The sequence below is a fragment of the Mugil cephalus genome, chromosome 6 (genome assembly GCF_022458985.1).
Source record: "Mugil cephalus isolate CIBA_MC_2020 chromosome 6, CIBA_Mcephalus_1.1, whole genome shotgun sequence".
In the NCBI taxonomy this organism is placed as follows: Eukaryota; Metazoa; Chordata; class Actinopteri; order Mugiliformes; family Mugilidae; genus Mugil; species Mugil cephalus.
The window spans coordinates 5110415-5137038 of NC_061775.1; the positions used below are offsets into that span (position 1 = coordinate 5110415).

General features: G+C 41.4%; 4 protein-coding genes across 9 annotated transcripts in view; 1 reads left to right on the top strand and 3 right to left on the bottom strand.

Annotated features, from left to right (window-relative positions):
- Positions 1-8: 8 nt before the first annotated feature.
- Positions 9-18473, bottom strand: shc2 (SHC (Src homology 2 domain containing) transforming protein 2). Of its 4 annotated transcripts, none has more exons than XM_047587970.1 (14): positions 18325-18473; positions 13379-13639; positions 10179-10249; positions 6641-6701; positions 6317-6436; positions 6024-6077; positions 5779-5830; positions 5408-5534; positions 4568-4748; positions 3344-3440; positions 2595-2774; positions 2158-2504; positions 1890-2041; positions 9-1728 (listed from the first exon to the last, which is right to left on the bottom strand). In XM_047587970.1, the coding sequence occupies exons 2-13, from the start codon at positions 13559-13561 to the stop codon at positions 1913-1915; spliced, it is 1602 nt and encodes a 533-aa protein (XP_047443926.1). In that variant the 5' UTR covers positions 13562-13639; positions 18325-18473; the 3' UTR covers positions 9-1728; positions 1890-1912. The 4 variants fall into 4 exon arrangements, with proteins under 4 accessions (XP_047443926.1, XP_047443924.1, XP_047443923.1 ...); XM_047587968.1 differs by having other exon boundaries at positions 13379-14189; positions 18325-18465; XM_047587967.1 differs by lacking the exon at positions 18325-18473 and having other exon boundaries at positions 13379-15261.
- Positions 18474-18782: 309 nt separating this feature from the next.
- cks2 (CDC28 protein kinase regulatory subunit 2) lies at positions 18783-21752 on the top strand. The gene is made up of 3 exons (XM_047587447.1): positions 18783-19834; positions 20245-20372; positions 21186-21752. Exons 1-3 carry the CDS (start codon positions 19776-19778, stop codon positions 21227-21229), a joined length of 231 nt encoding a protein of 76 aa, XP_047443403.1. The 5' UTR covers positions 18783-19775; the 3' UTR covers positions 21230-21752.
- odf3l2b (outer dense fiber of sperm tails 3-like 2b) lies at positions 21277-25377 on the bottom strand. 3 transcript variants are annotated; one of them, XM_047587446.1, is made up of 5 exons: positions 23899-25377; positions 23681-23746; positions 22948-23058; positions 22475-22588; positions 21277-22291 (listed from the first exon to the last, which is right to left on the bottom strand). In XM_047587446.1, exons 2-5 carry the CDS (start codon positions 23718-23720, stop codon positions 21804-21806), a joined length of 753 nt encoding a protein of 250 aa, XP_047443402.1. In that variant the 5' UTR covers positions 23721-23746; positions 23899-25377; the 3' UTR covers positions 21277-21803. The 3 variants fall into 3 exon arrangements, with proteins under 3 accessions (XP_047443402.1, XP_047443401.1, XP_047443400.1); XM_047587445.1 differs by having other exon boundaries at positions 23681-23801; XM_047587444.1 differs by having other exon boundaries at positions 23681-25377.
- A 108-nt stretch (positions 25378-25485) lies between these two features.
- Positions 25486-26624, bottom strand: part of cpamd8 (C3 and PZP like alpha-2-macroglobulin domain containing 8) — a 39095-nt gene continuing 37956 nt past the window's right edge. The window contains exon 44 of the mRNA XM_047587443.1: positions 25486-26546. Within this exon, the coding sequence (XP_047443399.1) occupies position 26546 (1 nt within the window). The 3' untranslated portion in view covers positions 25486-26545. The remainder of the gene's footprint in view (positions 26547-26624) is intronic.

Genomic DNA, 26624 nt, shown 5'->3' on the forward strand with positions numbered 1-26624 from the left:
CTGTATCCTATTTTTAATCAATTTTATTGACAAAAAGCCATTACAGTTAATCAGAGAAGATTCAAGAAATTCCTGAGAAAGCAAAGGGGGGGATGTTAAAAGAATACACACAAATAATACCCTTATTATTTGGATCTCACTGAAAGCAGTTTACCTCATATATCTGTGCATTTGTGAGGCTGATGCTAAGAACAGTCAAGGGCCAGATTAGAGATATGTTGCAGAAGACAAATGCAAACAGCGTACAACCAAAGGGGCAAGGGTTAAAGCTCTACAATTTTACAGTGGGCAAAAAAAAATGGGAGGATAAACACACTTGAAATGTATAAACGTTGATGAAGGATAAGGACAATCAATAATGTGATGCATTTCCCTGAGCCGGGACAAATAAAGGATTTATTTTCAAGTCTAAATCCCCTCTTGTATATCAATCACTGTACAGGGGTACTAACTATGGCTTATGAGATAAAGACAATCTTTGAGGGGATTCTTCTGATGGACACACATAAAGACAATCAAGAACTCTATAAAACCTCACTAATCAGCATTCACCCCAAAACAAGAGCAGCTTACGATACTGTTCACAAGTATAAGAGCTTAATCATCCTGAAGTTTGTTCATTTATTCATTGGCATAGCAAGAAAACTAGTCTTTTGCAATAGGAGCATAAATGCACATTATATACACTCTGACACAAACGCCTGTCAGTGTAGTTTATTAAGGCACTGAAGTTTGAGGGGCTAGAGGGAAACAGGCATGGATATACTGAGTTTGAATGCAGAGGAGGTGTCTTATTCACCAGAGTACAGTCTGACCAGTAATGTTCACAGGCTTATACAACACATAATTTCACCAAATTATAAACAGCCCTTACAAACACAACACAAACCACCGATATCTATGGTAAATGTGATCACGTTCAAGACAATGTATGTAATGTACGACTGTCTACATGAAGATATAGTGTGCCTGTATGATTTATTTTCAAATGGAAAAAAGGTGACGCTCACAATATCACATAGAAGATGACTTAGAAATCCAGCACTGACTTGTGTTCAGGGTGCATCCTTTGTGCCTTCTCAGATATGCAGACCTGTGAACATGTAACAGCAGTCTTTATAGTCCAGTGAGACATGGATTTCTTATTTTTTTTTGCTCTCTTGTTTCTTGCAGTTTGCTGCAATCAATGTGGAAGCTGACATCTCTTTTGTTTTTATTTGTTCACCAGAAAATCAGTTTTTGTTCTGTGATGTCCGTTACTCGTTGGATGAAGGACCTGGTGACTGACTGGTTGTGCAAGTCACTCATTACTGGAAGCACTTTACTGTTACAGGCTTTGTAGGACATGTCTTGACTGTGCATCAAATCCTTTTGTGATTTCCTGAGGTCGGGTCCTCTCCAAACACTTGTCAGTTACATTTTTTGATCTTGCTTGGTGGTTATCCAGCTCTAGAACAGGACAAACCGTGCATTCTGGTTGCTTTATTAGCTTAATAGCTGAATGCTGAGGAGTTTGTGACAGATGAGGGATGTTTTGGTTTTATCCAAGAAGCCAACAGGCTGAGATAGTACAAGGTGGTGTCAGATGCTTCACTCTCCTCAGAAGAAGTGTCAGTGGAAAGAAAGAGTCAACGATATTCTCTCCTCCAGATGAACCATCCTCTCAGAAAAAAATGATTTCGGAATAATCTTTTAATTTGGTTTGCATGGGCACATGTGATTTTGGCTCTGAAATATTGAAGAGAAAGAAAGATGACATAATGAATGTATATTTATAGTGGTGCTCACATTTGCAGTTAGCAACTACACCTTTCTTCCCTGATACCGGCATTTTAAGTGTTTATCTAATTCTAGAGATCTCTTACTTACAACATACTTTGCGTGCTTACCTTCCCATGCCGGGCCGGGTGACTCACTGTTTCCTCCTGACTACCTGTTTGAGGTGGAGCTCACTCTCTGCTGCCACAATTGGCAGCTCATTCTTCAGGTGGTATGAGATGAGGTGGCTTATGCTCTCAAATAACATGTCTTTGGTCCGGACCTTAATGGAGAGAAAAAGTTTAATTGAAGTCTAAGTCTTTTAAAGGCTTCATATGAACCAAGCTTTAATGAATGGTCAATTCATTAATTCAGGTAGGTACTTGCTGACAGACTCACCACTCCCTCAGGGTCCACTAGCAGTAAGTGTTTGGGCAGGCCACAGTGCATGCCTGTTAGCACATACTGCCCGGGGTTAGTGGTGCTCTCTCGGACGAGGAAATCTCCATCTCGGACCAGGAGTTTCTCTGCGTCTCGTCGGCTCATACGGCTGTGATACCAGGTTTCCCTACGGAGCTGCTCCTCATTTGGCGCCACTGGAGCTCTGCGTCGTGGAGGGCTGGGCCACTGGTCCTCTAACACTCGAACACCTCCTCCACCAACCTGAGTACCGGAGCCACCAGATATGCTGGACCCACCAGCTCCACCACAGGCCTCATGGAGCTTCAGGGCATCCTCAAAGGGCCCTTCAGAAACGTGTTTCAAAAATACAAATTCTGGTTATTGTAAATTCAGTACACCTGTCAGAACATGTCATACTAAATCTCAGAACTTACTCATGTCAAAGAGGTCCTTTTTGGGACTATCAGGTGCCCTGGTCCCTCTGTGTCCATCGGGACCTTGTGTGAGTGAATCCAGGTTCTCCAGACTCTGTGTGTTAACATACTGATGCTCCTCGTAGTCCCTGCTGCCTGGTGGCTGACCGTCAGCACACAGGTAACCATCTGATGTCAGGCCTAAAGACGATAGATGTGTTCATAATTTATCTGAACTGTGGTTTAACTGAAATGTGTGTGCTTTTGTGTTTTTGGGAGGAGCCAGAAATGCCTCTATGTGCCTTTTACTCCTTCTAGTGGTTGAAAGTGTAATTTGAATGTTGGATTTTATCGCACTGAATACTTAACCACACCATAACTAAGGAAAGAAAATGAAAGCAGCCACATTATGTACTAAAGGGGATTTGTATTGCTAATGTTTTGACAAACCATCAGATGAAATAGTAGCTTCATGATGGAACTTGTAGCTCAGTGGTTTTAATGCATGCCACATTACAACAGTATCCATGTTTAATTAAAATATAGGCTTATATTGAAACTGCTTATATTGCTTGTCAATGTCTGACTGGAATGTTTATAAATCATTTTGAGGTTTTTAATGGTATAACTTCAGAGAGACGTGGAGGGGATGACACGCAGCAAAGGGCACAGCCTGGAGTCAAACCTGCAGCACTGCAATGAGCACTATAGCCTCGCCTTTTCATTTTTTTCTAGCTGTTATAGCTGCTTACTGCCACAAGGTGTCTCACCTGAGCCGCAGGGCGCCTCTGTGTCCCAGTGGAGCTCATAGCACAGCTGTCCAGGGGGGTAAGATGCTTGCTCCCTTCTTGCTGGTGAGCCTGTCTGCTAACACACAAACACACCAGAATAACACATCCTAAATACATTTATTTCTCTGTACCTGGATGGAGACCTCTCATCTCTCGAGCCTGCATAATGCAGTTTTGAAGCACTCTATTTGAAACATTAGCTACAGCATGTCACCATATTGTGTACATGCTGCAAGGAAAGGACAAAGGGTTCTTTTCACCCGGGAAGACAAAGCTCTTTATGAAATCCTATCTGTCTTTGTCAATTATGGAGCAGGCACATCAGGAGGACCGGTGTGGAGTATATTTTTATGCGTTCATTTGATGTAAACAATACGGGGATTGAACAGCAAAACATATCAATCACCATTTTATGGTGGACATGTCAGAGAGTTTAGCCTGAGTCTGGCTGTCATTCTGTGGAAAGCGTTAATCACACGGTTCGTGATAATGGCCAGATGTAGTTTCAATTGTATCTGTGATAACATTAGACTGAGATGGAGCACATCATGCTTACATATTAGAGAGCGCTGGCTATGTGAAGGATGGCGCCGACAGAACAGAAAAGGAATTATCAGTACAGCCATGTGTAAATACAAACCCCAGCTTCAAGGTATTCTTAAAACATCAAATATGCACTAAGTAACCTATTAGAAATTACATTATTAGTGATAATGTTGATGTACCAATGCATCCACAGCGTAATACTGCAATAAAAAAGAATGCGGTAAAACAAATTCATTAATCTGTTTTAGGTTTCATGGAATTTACTCCAATTTGATCTTTGATTGCTGTGGGAAGAATTGAGTTGACCTCCTGCACAGATGACTGTTTTCTTATGAAGGGACACAAGACAAAAAGGTAGGACATGTTGTGAGGTAAGTAACTAACAAAGTAAATGCAGAGAAGGTAAGCTGCAAAAAACAAAAACCAAGATCCAGGAAATCCAGGAGTCTGGTATATGTAAACAATCCAAGCACTAAATAAAGCAGGCACAAAGAGAACATGCTTCAAAAAGGCAAGGTACACACAAAAACTGGCAAACTGACAATAAATGCTTTGAGAACTATGTGGGAAACAACAGACAGGTGGAACTAATGAGGAAGGAGCCCACACACAGATGCAAACCGAACAAAGACGGGAAGTAAAAGGAAGTACATTTACCTGAGCTGATGTCTTGCTTTGTGGCTGGGTATGAATGTGGCCGAGGAGGGCTCCACTCTGCCTGAGTCTGGAGTCCACCACTCCCCCGACAGGAGGCTCCTTCCCTGGGATACTGTTGTAGTAATCATGTTCAGAGAAGTCCTCATCCTCTCCCCACATGGGCTCTTCTGTCCTCACAGACCTGAACAGAGAAACAAAATATAGCAAAATATATCCTAACCAATGCTTTTTGTTGATCATTCTTATTTTATTATCCATTCCATAATTGTATTGAGAATATCAAGCAATATCAATATCAAGACAATCGCAAGCAAAGGAAAGCTTGGTCCTCAAATAGATTTGAGCTGATCAGATGGCATCTCCACATCCGAATGGGATCTATATAAATCAACAAGAGATGTATAGAGAGCTAGAGTTGCTGAGGCTAGCAGGAGGAACATTTGAAACCAGAAGAGAAAATATTAATAGTCTGAAGTTCATTTGACATTGCTGAGACAACATCTGATGTTTAGAAATCTATTGGTAATAATAGATATATATTAACAATATGATGAGATAAAGACAAGCTATTACACGTCCTGCCAATAAATAACAATGAAATCGGAGAATTGTGCTCTAGATCACCTTTATGTAGGATGGTTATGGACATGGATGTTAGGTGAATTGTGAATTCTACCTCATGTGCCAAGACCTATACTATAATATACACCATGTCATCCGTATTCTGTGCCACCACTTCAGAGATACCACACATTCTGGGGACTGTAACAAGAACTCTGGACCTAGGAAGGTTTTTCAACTTTGCCAATAGGTTGTTATTTTGACTGGACGTTCTGTTACCTCTCCACAGATGCCATGGTTTTAGGAGGACTGTGTAGATACTGTTTGAACTGCAGCTCGAAGGCTTGGCCGATCGTACTGATGACACTCTGGGCTAAACCGTCTGAGCACTCCAGGATATGACATGCTGAAGGAAACAGAGAAGACATGCAGTGGGTTAAAGACATTTACACTATTTGTTAAAATAAAAAGTAGCAGATTTTGACAAGGTTCATTGGTCTACTTACATGAGTATATAGAATAGTTTGACTAGAGTTAGAAAGTAAATACTTTTCACTACCAACATTATTTACTTATGAACTCTACATAGGAGTGATCTTTGATGCAGCTTTGGGATACTGTGTCAGAAAGAGAAGATTTTGAGGACATACCTCTTTGATTCACTGGGTCTTTGGCCACATACGCAACGTAATCAGGTGTGTCCTGCAGAGAAGATTTAATTCAATCAAACATTCAGTAAATTAGACATATATAACTAAATCAAAGCTCTCGTTGATTTTTAGGTCATGAGATTGGAAACCAATAAAAGTCAATTGAGTTAGATGTGTGCAGATGGCCAGGATGTCCAATACAACAACAACTTAATGAAGAGCGGGGAGTAAAACGCTGAACTCACAGTGTCTCCCCCAGAGGCAAATGAGATGGACTGCATAGGGTGGTGGGCTATAACCTGAAAAGGAGAAGTGGATTACTTTCATTTGATCAATGAATGTGCATATATGACGACATACATGCAGGAAAAAAGAAGCCAAACTTCGATAGAGTAACATTAACCCCAGATAAATTAAATGTAACCAGATGAAAGTGTGAAATGCAGAACATTATTGTGTATGAGTGGCAGGGATTAACCTTTGATAAAATGCTTTCAAATTGACTATAGCAACGTATGGTAATTAAGCATCATCTGACCTGTCTTGTGGTAGGGATGAGCAGACCAAGGCCATCTATGGAAATATTGACCGCGATGCTCATGCCTGCAAATCGCAGGTTACTCTTCCCCATAATCGACTGCAGGGCTTTGTTCAGGGCCTGCATGAAAAATATAACAATCATACAGTTTTGACTGTAGTTTATACACAGAGCAATAGAGCTTCTGCTATATATAGTGGCAGTCATAAAAACTGTACCAATACAGTACTGGAGCAGAGCCCAGAATATTTCAGTTTGAAAATGCTTTTGATTACTTGGTAAAAGTGTACTGATATATGGTATGATTGTAAACTTAGAATGAACCTTCTTCCTCCAAGCCCCCTTTCCACCTGGCACAGCTTCACACAGCCTGTTGATGGCTTCCCTAATTAGGAAAATGAAAGAAAGGTTACAGGTCAGACTAAAGAGGGATGCCAATCACCAGCTGTTTATTATCTAGAAAGCACATGGATGGATTATGTCTGTGAACCCACATATAAACCATCTGATGATAATGTTGTGAGCAAACTGACATAATGTTCACAAGTGTTTCGGTGGTACACAAAACTACTGATCACAGCAATGGAAAAACCTGAGGTTATTCATCAACAGAAGCTTTTTGTTCCCTTCCTCTGTCTAAGGTTGTAGGTCACAGACCTGTTAGAGTTCAAAGGTCAAGAAAGTGTTTCTATCTGGTCTGTTCAAAGCACACTACTTATCTAGATTTACCACTGATGTTCATGGAAGAAAACAACAATGCTAATCATTAGACAATGCTTTGGATTTAGTGAAGAAGAAACACTGTCATCATCAAAACTGAGCGTTTGTGATGTTTCTTTATGGCATTAGCATTCGTATTTATTTTCCACGGTACAATTCAATCCAAAGTTTTCTTACAAATTTGCAATCAAGCTGCTGTACCTCTTGGGAATGGCCTCCTAATGGGCATTTAAAGCGTCCGTCCCCTGTGTAGGTCTGATGGAAGGAGAGAGGCATAATGTGGATTTTAGGCGGCAGCTCTCGCTCTCTCTGCCAGGGGACGGTGGGGACAGCAATCAAGAACCCAGCTGCCCCTATCAAGTGGCTCGTAAATATTTAAAAAGCAGCGTCCCGGGCCCCATCTCGAGTAAAGGTCTTCTCAGGGATTTTTGAAAAACACCACAATGTTTGAATGACTCATGCTGATGAGAGGGCAGAGAAAGGAGGAGGACAAGGAGGAGGAAGAGAGAGAGACGGGCTGTTGTTGTTTTTGTCTGCAGTCTTGGTATCTTCGCTGCAATAAAATGCCAGGCCTCATTATCACTAGTGTGGCTGATACAGCATGACATAGAGAGCACTGTTGCAGAAAGCATCTTCCTCATATCCAAGAGCTGAAGTACATTTTTTAAAATTGTGCTTAATGTTTTGTTGTGGTCTCTGGAACTAAATTAAGTTGTGTACAAGTCAGGAAGCTGAAAGAAAGGCCAGTTGTGGGTGGGGGTCTAAGCTCTGACTCAAAATGCTGCTCTTGAACGCCCTCCAGCTACTATTCACATCCAGTAAATATCACGCAAACTTTGTGAGACATTGTCAAATTAAGGAAGGAATCAGAAACAAAGGCATCATGCTGTTAGCATCAAGGATAAACTGGCTGACCGCTTTGACCTTACAGCGAATAAACTGCCTACTAAAAAAGGCCATCGTGAATTTGACAGAGGGTGAGCACAAAAATGAAAACTGGCTACAATGTCAACAACCGCAAGGACACAACACGAATCATTAATCATCGCTAAAACAATCACAGCTAAACTGATGCCATGCAATCAGCCACATAGCAGCAGAACCAGAAGTAGCTTATTCTCTGCATGGTCCCTCCCTTTTCTAACATCTTGTTTTGCTGTTTTGTTTTGAACAGCCCTCCCTCCCCCCGGCCTCCACCTCGAGAAGTTACAGCCGCAGACATTATCCAATGGGGTGCGTTCATGGGGACCACTGCAGCTTTCCACAGTCATTAGCGAACATCATCAATAATAGATCTCCCTCACTATCACTCCATCTCTGCTGCCTCCTCCCCCCTGCACTTAAGCCTTGGATGCACGGTGGGCTCAGATTACTGCCGATCGATTGTGGATGAGAGAGAGGAGGGTGAGACACAGAGAAGAAAGAAGGGAGACAGGGAGGGAGTGAGGGAGTTCACTTCTCCCATGAGGTCAGAACCTTGGCTTTATAACAATAACATCACATGTTCAGCTTTTACCAAGACCCTGAGGTATAGTTTCATATATTGGGACAGTTCATGCCACTGAACACAGTAGTTTTGTTTGTCTGTTAACAGGCATTATATTGTCGACTTATCCAAAACCTTGAGTTTGGTTAATAGTTAGCATACCTGGCATTACCATGATTTGACATGTTGACATCCCACTGCAAAAGATTGCATGGGTTTTGGTGAAGTAAACTACTAGTTCACCAAGTTGTTGCTCTTTCTTCACGTTCCCAAAGTGTTTGCCACAGCTACGCGTGTAACTCTGTTTATTGTCACCAATAGTTGCATTCTTTATTTTTTTGTCCTTTTTTTTCTTTTAAACGCATGTTATTTAGAGACTCCACTACTTTTGCATGAGTCACAGTTCAGAATAACCCTTGTTTTTCTTATGTTGGCCAAGCAACCCTTTGGTTTATCCACTGTCTGAAACAGGCTGTTTTAGGTACAGTCTCTTTAAGGTAGGCAGTCTTTGCTTTTGACTGATGGCCACTGGTTAACATAGAAAGTATTGTAGCCTAGTAGATCCATAAGTAAACTGTAAACCGACAAAGCAACATCATGTCTTCACAAATTATTCTGTAGGCATGCGTTCAGGCATACATGTCTGAACACGTATATGATCTGATCTGGAATATGGCAGTGGACAACACAAACATCTGCGTCAATAATCTGTCTGATAAATAGTACACTCATTATCACTCATTATTATGTTGTTATTTGTATGTAGGATTACAATAAATACCTAAAATATAACTAAAATGGACAGATAGTAGCTAAAGGTACACAGTCAGTGTGCATACTAAGAAGAAGACCAACTGCCAAGAAAACCATGGTTGAATTTCTGTGTGCGTTGTGTTTGGCACGGAAGCTGAGCTAAATAAGAAAAGCCAACAATATTAACAAAAACAAGGAATAGCATATTGGTTCCCAACATTGCACAGTTCAGACATAGCTCACACCATTTGATGCACAACACTACAGCTCTGGGCTCCAGAAAAGAAACGAAGCGATAGCAAACAATGGCAGAAGCAGATGAAAGAAAGGCATGCAGCACAAAACCACACACATTAACTTGTCACAAATATACTGTATGCTTGTCAAAGAAGGCACCATCACCATAAAACAAGTCAACAGAGAGCTGAGCAGCTTTTGGCAGACTATTTAAGCACTGACAGAGCTGCCTCACATCGTCAGACAGGCTGTTCCGTTGATTTGTGGCTGATACAGAGAAAGCTGATTGCCCGAATGCAGTAAATGGTATAGACCAATCGCATATAAAGCATATTCTGAAGGATCTAATAGAATTTATTTAACCAGTGTAAACAATGTCACGCTGGAAAGGCGAGACATCTGCCATGGATGTGAAAGTAGTCCAAAAATCTCATTAAAGCTCATAAAACTGTATCTCTCCAGTAAAGGCCATGCAGGGGAGGTGGATTTATGTCTAGAATTCATAGAGTTTCCCTGTATAGGTCTGTTGAAGCAGTCAAAGGATTTAAGACTTTCGTTCTTAAGTCTGAGTTGGTACGATACTGCTTGATACTTCAGTTAATACTATGCAGCTTGGATCAAATTCTCCTGACTCAACAACATCCGTAGAGATGGTTAGCAGCTTACCTCGTCACCTGAGTCCGTGTGTTGAAGTCGAGGGAGCGCATCGACTTCAACACCTCAATGCAGCCCATGTACTACAAAGAAAAACAAATCAAAGAATCATTAAGAAGAACTGGTTCTGCAAAATGACTGCAGACAGCTCATAATCAAGTTTAAATGAACATGTACAAGAACATTGTTGTGAAGTGCAGAAAGTACCACGATTGGCTTTCACTAGCTCAAGAATGAATAAATCTTGCAAACTGTCATAATCACAGTTAGTTACGCTGCAGCACTTCCACTGGCATTTTTTACAGTGTACAATACGTAATCTTCTATTGGTAAACATGACTATATCCAACAATAATGTAAATCAAATAGTCATATAGATCAGAGCTCCCAGCTGAGATGCTTCCTAATGGCTGTCAGGTTGGGGTGCTAATGACGCCTTGACTAGATTAGCAGCACTAAGAGCTCTAAATCATGGACAAACTGCAACATCTTAGCCCTCGGGGGGAGGGGGGGGGGGGTGCGCTAAGGGTGTGAGTGCATTTGTGTATACAATCAATGCATGTGAGGATGGCCTGAAGTGCTCATTTGCATATCTACAAGGTTTTCACGCAAAGATGTGGAGGTGAGTGATTGTGTTTACCTTCTGTAATGAGTCAGTCAATAATCGATTCAGAGAGAACTACTCCCTGTCATTTTTTATTTGTAATGTATAAATTGGAAATAATGTGGTCATGAATCTGCATCTGTAAAAAATAGTTTACAGCATGTTTACCTTGGATGAAAAGCAAGTCCCATAAGACCTCATTTCTGATTCCATGCACTATTGTTGTGTATAGTGAAATATTTAAATGAAGCTTTTAATACATTAGGTATGATGTAATTTACGTTCTATATATCCCACAATAAGGCTGAGTCAGTCATATTTAGTGTAGTTTACCAGAATTATTATTGTACCACACACACACCAGAGAGAGGAAGGGTGGGACAGAGAGAGAGAGAGGGAGAGCTTTGAGTCTGAGAACTTAATAAGCTTTCTAACAAGGTTTGGAGATGAGGGAAGTCTTCCATCAGGAAAATTGTCCCTCTTTTTTTCCCCCTTCCCTCTCTGCCAATGCTTCCATTGTCACGCACTGATCTGTTGATGCAACCCACCCCCTTTACTATCATAATATCTGCTCTCTTGTCCTTTTAGTCAAGCCTTGAGCACACACACTTCCTGTGACTACAGGACTTTCCAAGAAACATTCGCCGCAAATTGAATAACACTGGAATCCCCTTTCAAATTCTGTTGTGTGTGTGGCTGTCTCCTGTGAGATTAAACACTGCAGTTTCAGGGTATGTCACTAAAGAAAATGTCTGAGCATCCATATATCTATTTTATACCCTTGAGGCATGGATAAGACAAGAGCCGTGTTGTGTAAAGATGGATGGAGGATTTTCTTTTAAGTTCTGTTTAAAAGTTCACTGCATGTCCTGTCATGTTTGTCATTTATATCAGGAGTAATTCCCTCTTTCTGGAGTTAACTCTGCATCAACAGCAACACACGGCCACATTACAGATTAGAAATATATTCATAATGTTACGGGGAAATTATTTGTACACTAAGATGATGGCTTCCTGGTTTTAATATAGCTCTAAAAATGATGGCTGCTTTGGCAGCTGCAGTGCTTTGGCAGATGGATGCTGCAGTGTCCTGGCGATGGCAGATGCAGACAGAGGGAAAGTGTAAAAGCATTAATAAGGATCATATCCGCGTCCTTCCCGCCAGAGGAGTGGACGTGTGTGAACGCTTTACTGTGTGTGTGCGGGAGAGAGAGCAGAAATAGGGGGAGAGCTATTCACAACGCTGCTTAAAAATGGCACAGCGCAGCAGAAATCTGCTGCCACAGTGACACTAACACAAGCAGTAAGTACTCCTCCCTGCATAGATTCACCACCAAAGTACCCACATAGTTCTTTTTTAGCGGCTGTGAAATACATTTCAAACATCAGCTCACGCAGTTCATCTAACATTAGCGTGACACACTTTCAGATGACAACAGTAATCTGCTAAAAGCTAGGTCTGATCATTAGCTGAAATATCAATCACATAGGAGATGAGCACTTGTTATGAATCTTGGAAAGCCCTGCGTGGTGTTGAGGGCCTATGTGTGCTCAACATTCGCATCCCTCACGTACTGATCCAACCATCCTCTTCCACATCACATGATTCAAATGACTGTGATTAAACGTAATTGAATATAGGAATGAATGGTGCCTGTGTAATGCCATTAGGAAGCGGGCTTGGGCCCCAGACTGCACTAATCAAGAGCCATGTCATTAGTTTGAGGAGGAGGAGGAGGAGGCGGAGGAGAGAATGGAGGGCCAGAGGTGAACAGTCATGGGGGATGTCTAAGGGGAGATCACTGACATTGACGTCAAGCAGTCCGCTTCAGATGGTAACCCCTTGTAAACACAAAATGACGATATCTCTCAGATCACAGAATGTTCCATTTCTCCATTTAACCATTTTAGCTCATCCGTTCCTTTCTTTATGAAGCCTTATTTTCTGTTTGATAAAAACACAAGGAGTTTTCTGAACATTTAAAAGCTTAATTGTATTATTCTTCAATAATGTTAACTATGACAAACATTCGTATTCATACGCAGAGGGACTGTAAATAACATTTTAACATTCGATGCACACATGAACATAAACAGTCCCGAAACCCTACAGAGAGCACCACTCCCTCACACTTACAATCACATAGGTCCCACGCTCTATAAATGCACATGGTTATTGTTTAAATTGTGGCGCAGCGCATACTACCCTCGGTAAACAGTGCTGCTGAACAACAATCCTTTGTACGTATAATTTCATCGTTAATCTCTCTCCGCCCTGATGCTTGTGCGCGATCCTGACGCAGTCCACCGACCAGCCACGCCAAGCCACCTATCTGGATTAAATTATGTATTCCCCAGCCACAGCCACATGAGCTGCATAACAAACTGCCTGCTGGAGAGGTGTCCTTTTGTTTCACACCCAGACAGAGAAACCTTTAAATGCACTCGTTAATATCATGTTGTTCTCCTGCTCCTGTGTGAAGACACTTGGTAAATCATGAGCAACAGAAAAAGTTATCTTTTTGTGTAGAAGGGAATGTTGAATTAACTGGATGTTTTACGTCCTTTTAAAATTCATAAACAGCATGCATCATAGAAGGTGACTCACCCTGACTATGTAAGAGGCACCTTGTCCTGCAATCTTCTTGTCAGGGTGCAGCCAGCCTTGAGAGGGTTTGTGGATGAAGCTGCCCTTCTGGTTGAAGTCCTCTCCCCCCAGCCACATGCCTTCACCTCTTGTTCTGCGGTTCATTCCTGATCTGGAGCTGCTGGAACCACCAGGGCTCATCATGACCTCTGTGGCCCCAAATCCGTGCAGCCCTGAACTGGAAGAATTTGCCGCTGCTACTGCTCTTTGTCCCCGAATAGCCTGCAGGGAACACGGGGTGACACACACAGGGTCACAGGAGTTAAGCACTGCTGCTAGGCTGGCCACTGGGCCACTGGCTGAGGTTGCACTACTGGGCCTGTGTGATGATGAAGAAGAGGAGACGGAGGCCTGGGAAGGAGCTGGTGCTGCCTTGCCCGAGTCCTTGCTGGAGCTGGAGTTGGAGCTGGAGTTGGACGGGCTCCGGCTGAGCAGAGAGTTGGAGAATTTCCACTGAGGCATCTTTGGGATGAGCATGCAGAAGGTTGTGGTGCCATCCTGCTCCCCATCCAAACAAGGGGAGTCAGCCAGGGCAGCTGCCCCGCCAGAGGAGGAGGACCTGGCACTGGGATCCAGAGGAGGCAAAGGAGGCAGAGGAAGGCTCGGGGTGGAGGAGGGGACCACTGATGTGGCCACAACTTTGCCGGTCATGGCTAAGCTCTGCATCAGGTCATCAGAAGAGGTCACAGACTCATTGCGAAAGCGGCCATACTTTGGCTTAAGGAGCATGCCCGGAGGAGCCGCCTGAAGCAGGAGCTGAGAGGGGGGATAACTGCCACAGGATGCAGGGGAGAGGGGAAAGGGGGAAGGGGAGGGGGAAAGGTGTAATGGAAGTGGAAGAGAAAACTGGAGAGAAAATCGTCCGGGTCCTATATCCTTGTCAAAGTCAACTGAATGCTGCCTGGTCCTCTCCCATTCACATACGCGCGCTGTCCCACTCTCATGCCGCTCTGCTCTCTGTCTGTGCTGTCCTGCTTCCTTTCACTGCCCTAGGCAAGCTCTATCTCTCTCTCTCACTCTCTCTCTCTCCCTCTCTCTTTCTCTCTAGATGATGTCATTGGACTATTAGCCCTGCCCTGTCCAGCTGCTCTTAGACTGTATTAGCTAAAACACATCTGCCTGAACCACCCAGAAACACACTCGCACTGCGGAGCACCTGTGTTTCTGCAGAAAGGAAATGCAGAAAAGCTGTGGCAGTGTACATTAATTTTTAACAAAATTACCAGTGGCATTTCAAACCTCTCAGAATGAACAATGCTGCTAGCGCTGGTCAGCAATGACATTAGATTAGGTTACAGTGTGTTTATAAGAATGTAAACAATGTATTTTAAATTACATCTTTTATTTTTTTTTATGTTGGTGATATTAAAAAAAAGCTAAAAAATATGTTGAATATGCAATGAGGATTTGGAACCTGACATTAAGTGGATAGAAATATGGAGTGGACCGAGATACACTGTATATTATGTTGATTATGTTGATAATGATGAACACTCACTTGTCAGTTTAATGGATACACCACTTAAAACAAATGCAATCCATTATAAAAGTTCTGGACTAGACCTTCATGATGGTTGTGATATTAAGTACTAGTTGAGAGAGGTGTTGATTCAACTATGTTTGTAGTTTGACACGTTTCTTGTCTTTTTAGTAAATGGGCTAGGACATATGTATAACAGAAATCATTTTGTTTTTCGTTCAATATATTTAAACATGTAAACACACTGTATTCAGTGCGTTAACATGCAGACCTTAATTGAGGTATGCTCAAAATTCGACTTTCTGACTACAGTCCTTGTTCCAATTTACATGCAGCTCAAGAAAATCAAATAACTGTTCTCCTCCTCTACACTAGGTGGCGATACGTGTCTTTTCAGCAGGATAATACCACGTAATTATGACCCGTTTTCCGGTTGACCTATTAAGTCAAATAATAAACAAGAGCTGTAAATGCGGCAGACTGGCATTTCAAACAACAACCATAGGGATAATAGTACATTTTTAAATCTTGTACGTAATGTTTGCACTGCTTCTGGTGCAGGTAAGATATGCGCTATCCCTCAGACGGCTCTTCTACCGCCTCCGTTTAGCTTCTTCTTCTGCAACTGACTCTCTTGGATGTTTTTGTTCCGGGGTCACACGTCAGCGCAGTGTTTGTGGAGCATGCGCACATGCATTATCCCATTGGAAAACTGCAGTTACCTTATACATGCCGGAGAAAATCGAATTCTGAACGCATTATCTGGGTGTCTCAATCAGAGTAACATATTTACATGCACTTAAGTTCTCCTGTTATAGTCCGATTAAGGCAATAATTTGTTTTTTTCACGACCTACATTGTCAGAAATGATCATATAGTTGCATTGTCATCTTTCTAACATAGTTTCAAATAAACTGCTCATTAGAACAGATATAAAGGAGGATTTAGTGCAGGACTGTTACAAGGGTGCATTAGTTTTCACTACTCTACTGGACATGATGTTTTGGCAACTTGGGGTGCAAATTAGAAGTATTAACTAAAGAAACGATTGTGAACAAACAGCAAATATGACAACGAGGCGAGTCCACTCAGCTAAAGTGAACTTTGGATCACTTGAGGTGCGTGTGTGTGTAATTTGTCTGGTTAAACAAAAACTTCACAAAGGCCACACTCATCAGGGAATACGTGTCTGAAAACATCCTCTCTGTCCCATCTGCCTGAATTCTCTTCCCATCTTCACTCCCACCCACTTCCCAAGAGAGCAGTCAGCCACCTCAGCATGATCCTTTTAGCTCCTCACTTGCACCCTCCCTCGAGCATTTCCTTGGAAGCCATCAAATTACGTTCACTGTCTTTTCTTTTTCTCTCCGGCTGTAGTTGTGTCTTACACAAAGGTAATATCAAGTGTAAGGATTGTCATGGAAAGTGGATTAACATTTTGGTTGTGTTTGGTCAAAGTATGCACATAGGTAAGGGTTCAAAAAGACTTATATTCAAAGATAGACAGAAGACTTGATGTCCAAAAACAAGCATCTGCAGATAGGCACATTGTGAAATTACTCAGTAGCCTGGGTAAAAAACTGGGGGTTTGTGTAATCCACTGACACACAAAAGGGTAAACTCATTATGTTCCTGTCAAATGAGGTACATTGGGTAATTTCAGACGAAGTCATTACAACTGGTGCCATAATTAGTTAGAAAAGTGGTGCAAGAGGTTTGTTTTGCAACGTAATGTAATTCTAGAAGAGTAAGCAAAACATTGCACAATGTATTCAGAATATAATAGAATATACAGCCAGGTCCATGAATATTGGGACATCGACACAATTCTAATATTTTTGGCTCTATACACAACCACACTGGATTTGAAATGAAACAAACAAGATGTGCTTTAACTGCTTTAAATTGAGGGTAGTTACAATCAAATCAAGTGAACGGTGTAGGAATTACAACAGTTTGTATATGTGCCTCCCACTTTTTAAGGGACCAAAAGTAATGGGACAAATTAAAATATCATAAATCAAACTTTCACTTTTTAATACTTAGTTGTAAATCTTTTGCAGTCAATTACAGCCTGAAGTCTGGAACGCATAGACATCACCAGACGCTGGGTTTCATCCCTGGTGATGCTCTGCCAGTCCTCTACTGCAAATGTCTTCAGTTCCTGCTTGTTTTTGGGGCATTTTCCCTTCAGTTTTGTCTTTAGCAAGTGAAATGAACATTCCACTTCTTTGCCTTAAAAAACTCTTTGGTTGCTTTCACAGTACGCTTCGGGTCATTGTCCATCTGCACTGTGAAGCGCAGTCCAGTGAGTTCTGAAGCATTTGGCTGAATATGAGCAGATAATATTGTCCGAAACACTTCAGAATTCATCCTGCTGCTTTTGTCAGCAGTCATATCATCAATAAATACAAGGGAATCAGTTCCATTGGAAGCCATACATGCCCACGCCATGACACTACCACCACCATGCTTCACTGATGAGGTGGTATGCTTTGGATCATGAGCAGTTCCTTTCCTTCTCCATACTCTTCTCTTCCCATCACTGTAGTAAAAGTTGATCTTTGTCTCATCTGTCCATAGGATATTGTTCCAGAACTGTGAAGGTTTTTTTTAGATGTGTTTTGGCAAACTCCAATCTGGCCTTACTGTTTTTGAGGCTCACCGATGGTTTACATCTTGTAGTGAACCCTCTGTATTCACTCTGGTGAAGCCTTCTCTTGATTGCTGACTTTGACACACATACACCTACCTCCTGGAGAATGTTCTTGATCTGGCCAACTGTTGTGAAGTTTTTTGTTGTTTTTTTTCACCAGGGAAAGAATTTTTCTGTCATCCACCACAGTTGTTTTCCTTGATTCGGGTCTTTTGGTGTTGCTGACCTCACTAGTGCGTTCTTTCTTTTTAAGAATGTTCCAAACAGTTGCTTTGGCCAGACCTAATGTTTTTACTATCTCTCTGATGGGTTTGTTTTGATTGCTTCACTGATAGTGACAGCTCTTTCGATCTCTTATTGACAGTTAACAGCAACATATTCCAAATGCAAATAGCACACTTGAAATTAACTCTCCTTCTATCTGCTCCTTCTACATGGGATAATAAGGGAATAACACACACCTGGCCATGGAACAGCTGAGCAGCCAATTGTCCCATTACTTTTGGTCCCTTAAAAAGTGGGAGGCACATATACAAACTGTTGTAATGATTTGGATGTAAATATCCTCAAATTAAAGCTGAAAGTCTGCAGTTAAAGCACATCTTGTTTGTTTCATTTCAAATCCATTGTGGTGGTGTATAGAGCCAAAAAGATTAGAATTGTATTGATGTCCCAATATTTATGGACCTGACTGTATAGTATGTACAGATTATCTACTACAGAAAAGTTTGCAGGTTGAAAAAAAAAAGGCATCAGCAAGAAGAATCTTACCTCGGTTGGGCTCTGATGAGTGAGGAGATGAATCCAACGCAGTGAACTTCTAGTTACGTTCGACAATGAAAATGTGGTGCAGTGTATAATCAATTCCTCAGCACTCTCAGGTTAAAAAAGCAAGACTATTTTGTTCCACCGCTGGAGATACCAGATTACAATAAAACATATACAGTCAAACCACCACCACTAACTCTCCACCTTCCTCAAAACAGCCAATCGCTTCTTGTTTGTTTGCCTCAGAGTATAAAAAGTTACTGATAAACCAGATGTAATCGATGCATGTTGACAGATGCAACAGTAGCTGACCTTTCTCTGTATGCTCTGTTGCCTTCTCTGACAAAAAGATGCATTGACATGAAATACAAGAGTAAAATAGATCATTTTATTTCTTTGAACTGAATTAATCAACAAACAAGTGCAATGCTGTCATTACAGGTCACATAGTGATTTATGACGCCAACAGATTATTTACATATATGCTATGATGCAATTTTAACCACACAATTATACTCTGCACATGAAGAGTTAACGCATTTACCTCCTGACTTTGGTACTTTGCATACACAAGTGGAACAAATCCTGCTTTGAATTCACCACCACTCATTAGCAGCTATTACCCAGAGAACAGTGATTACAACTTAGCATGTACTACCTACTGGACAGGACAATCTGACCATGGTTAAAATGTAGACAGATAGTTTATACTAGGAAATCATTAACTGAGAAAAGAAAGACGACACATGTAAAACCTTGGAGAAAATATAACAAGGTGGGATAAATGTATATTTTTCAGTGTGTAGACCAAGTGACTAAACACACTCACACTGAATTAATGAAGCAAACAAAAAAAATGTCAAAAAATGATGTAGTTATTATTAGAAAACTTTCCTCACTTGAACATGTAGGTGAGATACTTTTCCATATTTTTATATATATACTTTTTTATTCAATAATTGCTCCCAAACTCCAGCTCCCAGGTTCCCACTTGTGCGCATCACGTCAGAAAGATAACAACGAATCAAACAGCTCTGACTGAGTCCCTGTTTTCGCCTTGACAGAACTCATTGCGAGGAACCAGAGACTTTTGGAAAAACGTCAAATAAACCTCTACTAATTATTTTTACTATATAAAAGAACTGAAATGTGTCATAATAGCTGAATGTAAGTGAAATGCGCCCGCCGTTGCAAAAATCATTTGCCAACTGTAGAATTGTGTTTTCCACTGCAGAGTGAGTCATCCTCCCTTATATAGACGATCTTGTTCAGTGCGCGTGCTGCTGCATTGACCAATCATGTGCGTGCGGGTAGCCGTTGGGGTTTGAATCGTCGTCAGAAAACAGCGGCAGATGAGATGACAGCAGTGGCAGCTTGTTGCACTCGCAGATTTTGTTAGCTAACTACACATTGCCCAAACACCTTTCAGGAGTACCAACTATCACGGACAGAAAATGTCAAAAAAACAGATATTCTACTCTGATAAGTACAACGACGACGAGTTCGAGTACAGGTATTTTGGATTTTGTCAACGTTTTCCGTTGTCCGTTATTTTGTGAGTTTGACGTTTTCTCGACGCTGTTGCTAAACATAAAATCCTCTTGACAACTCCATCATGATGTTGGTAGTGTTAGTGATAGCTTTAATCTAATAGGATGCAGTTAAGAGTATGTAATCTGACTTGGCTTTGCATTAACATAACCAAACGATATTCAAACAGAACAACCTATGGCTAATAGCTACCCATGCTAACTGTTAAGCTAACGCCAAGATGGGTGTGTTTATACATTACTTTCAACTAATACGATACCAACCTTCGTGCATCAAAATTAGTACGTAATATTTCTCATGTATGATCGTCCTTTTTTGTAAAGTATATTTTCTTTTTCCTTCTTGACATATCTGTGATTTACCTTCCCACAGACATGTCGTGCTTCCAAAGCATCTGTCTAAACTGGTTCCCTCCTCCCATCTGATGACAGAAGATGAATGGAGAGGACTCGGTGTGCAGCAGAGCCAGGGCTGGATTCACTACATGATCCACAAACCAGGTCAGTAACTATAGACCCGGTGGACAGGTTCGCCCGTCCACATGTCATAGAAACAGCTGACGTTAGTGGTTGCTGCAATCATTCATTCAGTACATGGTTGTGAAGATGCTGTGTCTGAGAAAATACACTGATTTGCAAGTTCAATAATGAAAACAAATCCATTCTGAAATAACAGTCATGCACTAATTCTTAGCTTCACAAAGTTTATGGTATTCGGTGTTTAAAATGAAAGCGCTTTTCATGTTGAAGGCTGTGGTGTGTACTGCTGAGTTCTGTTCTCTTGTATCTACACATGTGTCTATTACTTTAACAAACCCATTTTAATCAGTGTGCTAGGTGAAATAAAAGAAATACCTTTTTGTTCAATTTGAATCCAGTTTAATAGCACCACAAATTAACCCCCCCAAAATGATCATACTGTTGAATGGATCATGAAGGATACTTTAGTGCAGGACTGTAATACAAGAATGCATTTGTTTTTATGAGTGTACCTAATGAGCTGGCAGACAGATAGATAGATCATGCTGTGTAAATATATATATATATATATATATATATATATATATATATATATACACACACACACACACACACGCAACTTACTTACATCCAATGCTGTGGAGAAATCAGCGGCATGTGAATAATTTATTAAGGTAAACGTATAAAAACTGCCAGAACCTATCCTGTCAATCCTTTAATGCCAGCTTCTGTGCATCATCTGATGAAGGTTAGTGTAGATAGACCACAGCTGCGTGGCTGACAGTACACTGTAGATGATATTGACAGATACATCTTTCTTGCTTTACTCCCCAGAGCCACACATACTGCTCTTCAGAAGGCCTCTTCCAAAGGATTAAAGGGAAACCATCCATAAAATACCTGCTATTACCTTTACTGAGTTGTGTTTATTGTTTCTGCCTACATATATCTCTATGTATGTTATAAATTGTTGTTTAGAAAATCTGTACTTTATCTTTTTTTTTTTTTTTGCTGTTGTTTCACACCCTCAATTTTTAGAGGTAATGAGAGACAAATTGCTTTGATTTGATTCCACTGTGAATGATAACATAAGTATGAAGGTGAACATTTGCCTGTCAATTCTACACTTCTAACACATTTTTTAAAAAATGTTTTAAGATCTTATTTTGTCAAGATGAATTTGTTTTGGTGGTTCTATGAGCATATGGTTTTATTTTGCTCAACTACCTATTTCCCTCAGTCTTTTCTGTTTTTGAACATTGCCTGTTCTTTAAACTGATGTTTGTGTTAATGTGCATATATTATTTCTGTGTAACATACTTTTGCCATACTTTTTGAGTTACAGTTGATTTGATCAGTTCTTTGTTACTCAGAGAACAAATTAAAATACACTTCTACATACATGTTTTTTATGTGTAATTTTTTCCCCCCCACACATGTTTCCACTGATGTTCAGTCAGAGACACTGACCACCAGCGGGGTGACAAATTCTGAGTGTCTGATCCCCAGGGAGTAGGATGGTGCCCGAGCTTTGTGAACAGTCACTTTCTCTGGATTGTAAGTTCCTGGACCTGGCTTCCGGGTGCCATCTCTGGGTAAGCTGTGACGCCCCAGCATGGAAAATGCTGGTTGCCGGGGCAAATAAACACTAGGGTCTGTACTATTGTAGCTGCAAGGCCCAGGCGTTTTGGCTAAATCCACAGATGGTCCCCCTGTGCTGAAACTACCTGACATTGTGTAGCTTGCGCTGGCTGGTTTGTTGGGGACTTGGGGGCCAATGAGTGGAGGAAGACAGTACTTGTTGGGAGCAGGGACAGAGTCAGTGCTGCGGTAGTGTGTGCGTGAGCCCATGGTGTAGGACGGGGGTCTGCGCTGCAGGTTGCTGGGTGGAGCCTTCTCTGGGTAGTATGCCCCAGGTCCAGGTGTGCGGCATAGCTCCTCTAGTGAAAAGAACACGACAACACCATATGGTGGAGTGTAATTTCAGTTGCAACAGCTGACTGGATTTACAGAAGGGTTTTCGTACATGTCAGAGCCGTGGGTTATGCTGTAGTTTAACTCTACATTAAAAGAAGATGAAAATGAAAATAAAATTTCCTTAAAATGAAGGAAAAATAACGTACTCTGTGCTTTCATTCTACCCAGCATTGAATATGCAGGTGTACCATCCCTTCCAAAGCGAGTGATTTTTGCATCAACGTGATATTGAGGCCCTGGACTGGAGTCAACGCAGTACACTGCAACAAAAGAAAACATTTCTTATCATTTTGATTTCTGTGTTTTTTCTGTCAGTTTGGTTCAATCATTCTTAAAAACACTGTTGAACAAAAAGTGAGCAACAACAACCGAGTTATGAAGTGGTGCCTCCCTCTAGTGGTTCTAGTTTAACATTACATCAGGCAGAATTAGGTACTGAGATAAAAGTAATAGATGACCATATATAAAACATGGTGTCAGTGTCTCTGCTTTCAGAAATCATCTTCTTTATGTCTTTGAAAAAAGAATTATAACCAAAAACATGTAGTTACAAGAAGAATTATTTATGTGTTGCTAATCCTTATCCTCATCAGACAGCGAGAGAAAGAGATGGGCTTACTATGATCACTCATGCGGCCGTGGAAAGAGTAGGCAGGGCTAGTTGGCTTTGTGAAGTCATGGCCAATAAATCCAATGGTGGGAGGAAGCCCATAGCGCCCAGGTCCCGGCCCTACAGACAGAAGAGAATGTTTCAAAGATGTAAGGCCTACATCTTTGTTTACAAACTCACATATTCATTTTGTTCCATACATTATTTTAACAGGTCACAACTGTCTTAAATATGTAGGATGGCAAATTTAAAGTGTCAACAATTTTGTTCGAATCATGCCTCTTGTAATTCATGAGGTTCTGAGCAATATTTAATTGTATTTTTCAGCCAATCAACCGGGTGCTACTGTCCTAAATGACAGCGTTTGATCGTGGTCCACTAGGTCAGACAAACAACCACCAAGCAAAACAGGGCTGGAGGCAACAGAAAAAAACAGCATGAAAACACAGCATAGGGAACAGCATTACATCAGCGTACAAGTGTTCAGAGGCATGTGAACAAGCAGAGCAACCAGGAGCATTTTTCACAGAGAGGAGCGAGTCCTGGCAGGTCTGCACACTGAGAAAACCTCCACTCCTCTGCTCATGTTAATGTTTTGAAATATCAAATGTCCAGCTGGAGTTTAATGTGGATGTAAATCAACTTTATGTGCAGACACGGAGCAGTCAGTGGGCAGTAATACAAGGTGCCCAGGCTGTTTTAGGACTTAGGTACCCCACTCAGTGACACAATAATGACTTACCTTTCTCTCTTCCTGCGATGGCTGGGTATTTTTTCTCCATTTGATTTTCTGCAGAAGTGATGGATACTTCAGGAATCCAACAGTGGAAGCGGTAACACAGGAACACATGCAGCGTCAATCACTATTATCAAACGATAATTATAAAATCATGAAGATAATAGCTTGGAATTGATATGTTTTTTTTTTTGTTGTTGCGGTTTTGTTTTTTTGCAGCTTACCTAATGTAATCCCCCTGTTCAGACTGAAGCAAGACAAGATTCATACTTGGAAATTCAGAGATCATATGAGTGTGCAGCTCACTCTTTAATCCATATCCATCTTGGAGGCTTTTCTTCAGACATCATGGTCCTTCATCTGGCTTCCAGTGAGACTCCGACCTATGCCATCCAGAATCAATCCCTAATTTCCTCTGAAACAATTAGGAAACTTGAGACCTATCAAAGTGTCAACAGCACAGCAGACTGTACCCTGATGGGGTTTTACCCATCTGTTGTTTGCCCCTTTATCCAAAAGCCCCATCTGCGGACAGGTGAATAGACCTTCCTCCACAGAGGCCGATGTATAGGTGCACTCAGCTGGCACTTAGGAACAATGTCATCACTCCGATTCTCTCTCGTGTAACGCTAGCTCCCCCCCCACACAAACCATGAAACCAAGATCCCCCTCTCCCTCCTGACTCTTTCACTCTTTCTGCTCATCACAGTGTGGAGACGTGATATCCGTCCTCGGCCGTGCATGCAGTTGCCACAGAGACTTGCTGCAGGCAGGTCCCCTGCGTTGCTCGCTTATTGTCACGGCTGGAACAAAGTTTTTTTTTTTCCATTCAAACTTAGACGACTAAATGAACTGTGACTGCTCAGAGCTGAGAGGGTATAACTTAGTACCAGTCCTTCTTATAGCGTACTCTCTAAATTTAACAAATGACAACACAGAATGACTTCATATGATGAAATGTGATGCACCACACTGCCTCGTATAAAATTTCCTCACGACGCATTCGCTCATGAACCCGCAATACAGATGCAGCGAAGAACACCTGGAACAGACTGACAGGCTTCATTTGGCCGGCCTTCACTGATCCAGCCGTAAATCGTGACCATACAGCTGCAATACGCTGCTGGAAATGAGCGAGCCCCTGGCTTGTCATCTTCAATTTGAGGTCAAGCAGATTACCCATATGCAGTTACAGTTTAGCTCTCTTTGATCTCCTCTAATCCCAGTGATGATTTGTTGTTGGGATTTTAAAGCCCCGAGCTGCCGGTTGCCGGGGGCCACGGTAACCGAGAGGGTCGACAAGTGACATGTGCAGTAAACAAACATTAAACTTTAACAGGCTCCCACTCTCTCCCCTCAGCTACTGCTGCTGCTGCTTTGGATACCTGAAGCTGTTGTCAGCAGTAACAGAAACACATGGTGCACATACAAACTTTAGACGTGCATATACTGTTGTTAAACACAAACTAGCACACACACACACACACACACATTCTGACACGCTCTGTGTTTCTAACACAGAGGCATGCTAGGAAGGCAAGAGAGTCAGTTATCAAAGCAAAGGGCCCTCTGAAGCAGCAGGCTTATAATACAGCTCACCGCTGACAGGAAATGATCTCCAGACTTAACTAGCCTTTCAAAGGAAATGGAGCAACAACTGCTCTGCAGCTCCTCCGCTAGCGCAAGAGATACTGTGCTGCATCTGTAGAGATTGCACGGGAAACATGATCCAAAGTGTGAAAACAGCGGCACCCCACATTCTCCTGCTCAATTAACCGCAGCACCGAAGCTCGATGCAACAAAACCAAAACTCTGGGTTGTATATAAATTTTATTCTCGTTCATCTTGAAAGCCACAATATTTGAAATGAGTCTGGGTTACATTTAATCCAATTTGGTACATTTACAGAAATTCAAAACTTCATTCTTTTTTTTTTTTCTTTTTGTTAACTTGATTGCTTCACAAATTAAAATTTAACAAAAACAAAATAGCTTATGAACTGTACAATCAAATCTCAAGGTAAGGTAGGTAAGGTGAACGGTGGGCGATGCTGGCATCTCGGCGGAATAGTTTCAGAAACATTTGATCTGGGGCGTTCAGGTGGGCCAGTGGTTGAAAGGCACACTTCCTGGAACTGTAAAGTCCTCAGTCTGAGTCGGCCAGAGGCCCCCTCACCCTCCTCATGTTTCCTGTCAATCTCTACTCTTTAATATAGACAAAAAAAAAAAACTTAAAATGAAAAACATTTCAGCTTATGTTTCTGTAAAGCATGTGTTTCGCATGTGTCTTTTTCTTCCAGCATGATACCAGTAATGGAATTTCATCAAACATTTCATTTCAATAATCGGGTTAAAGCTTGCTATGAGAGAAAAAAAGAAGTAGACTGTAAGGGCGGGCGATGACTTAAAAAATAAAAATGATATGACCTCTAGCTACAAATAAATACCACAGATAGAAAATATAACAAAATATTTTGCTTAACGTCAGGTGTAATTACAAACATAAATACTTGATTATTTCTTCTAGTGATTATAAAGGCAGTACAGTGAATAAAAAAGACGGTATGGTGCTTATAGCTGACTAGGAGTCTAGGGGAAGAAAAACCAAAGTCTGGAGGGAACTAGCTTAAAAACAATCACACACAGTCGCATCCGGCCGCACGCAAACATACAACACATCCGTTCCATTCATGTCAGTCTAAAACCTAATAACACAGAGTCACACAAAGGCACGCACTCGTTCATCCAGACCCCACCGACTCTTCCTTTCAGGCTGAGCTCAATTCCAAGTCTCTCTTCTCTTTCCATTCACTAGCATATTCACAAATAATGTACAATTTGGAGGAGGGCATGGCTTCTCTGTGAGAGCGTTTCTGTGGGCGACAAGAAAACAGGACACGGTCTTTAAAGGACAAAACACCTTCAAATGAGCAACACGAACACGTTCTCAA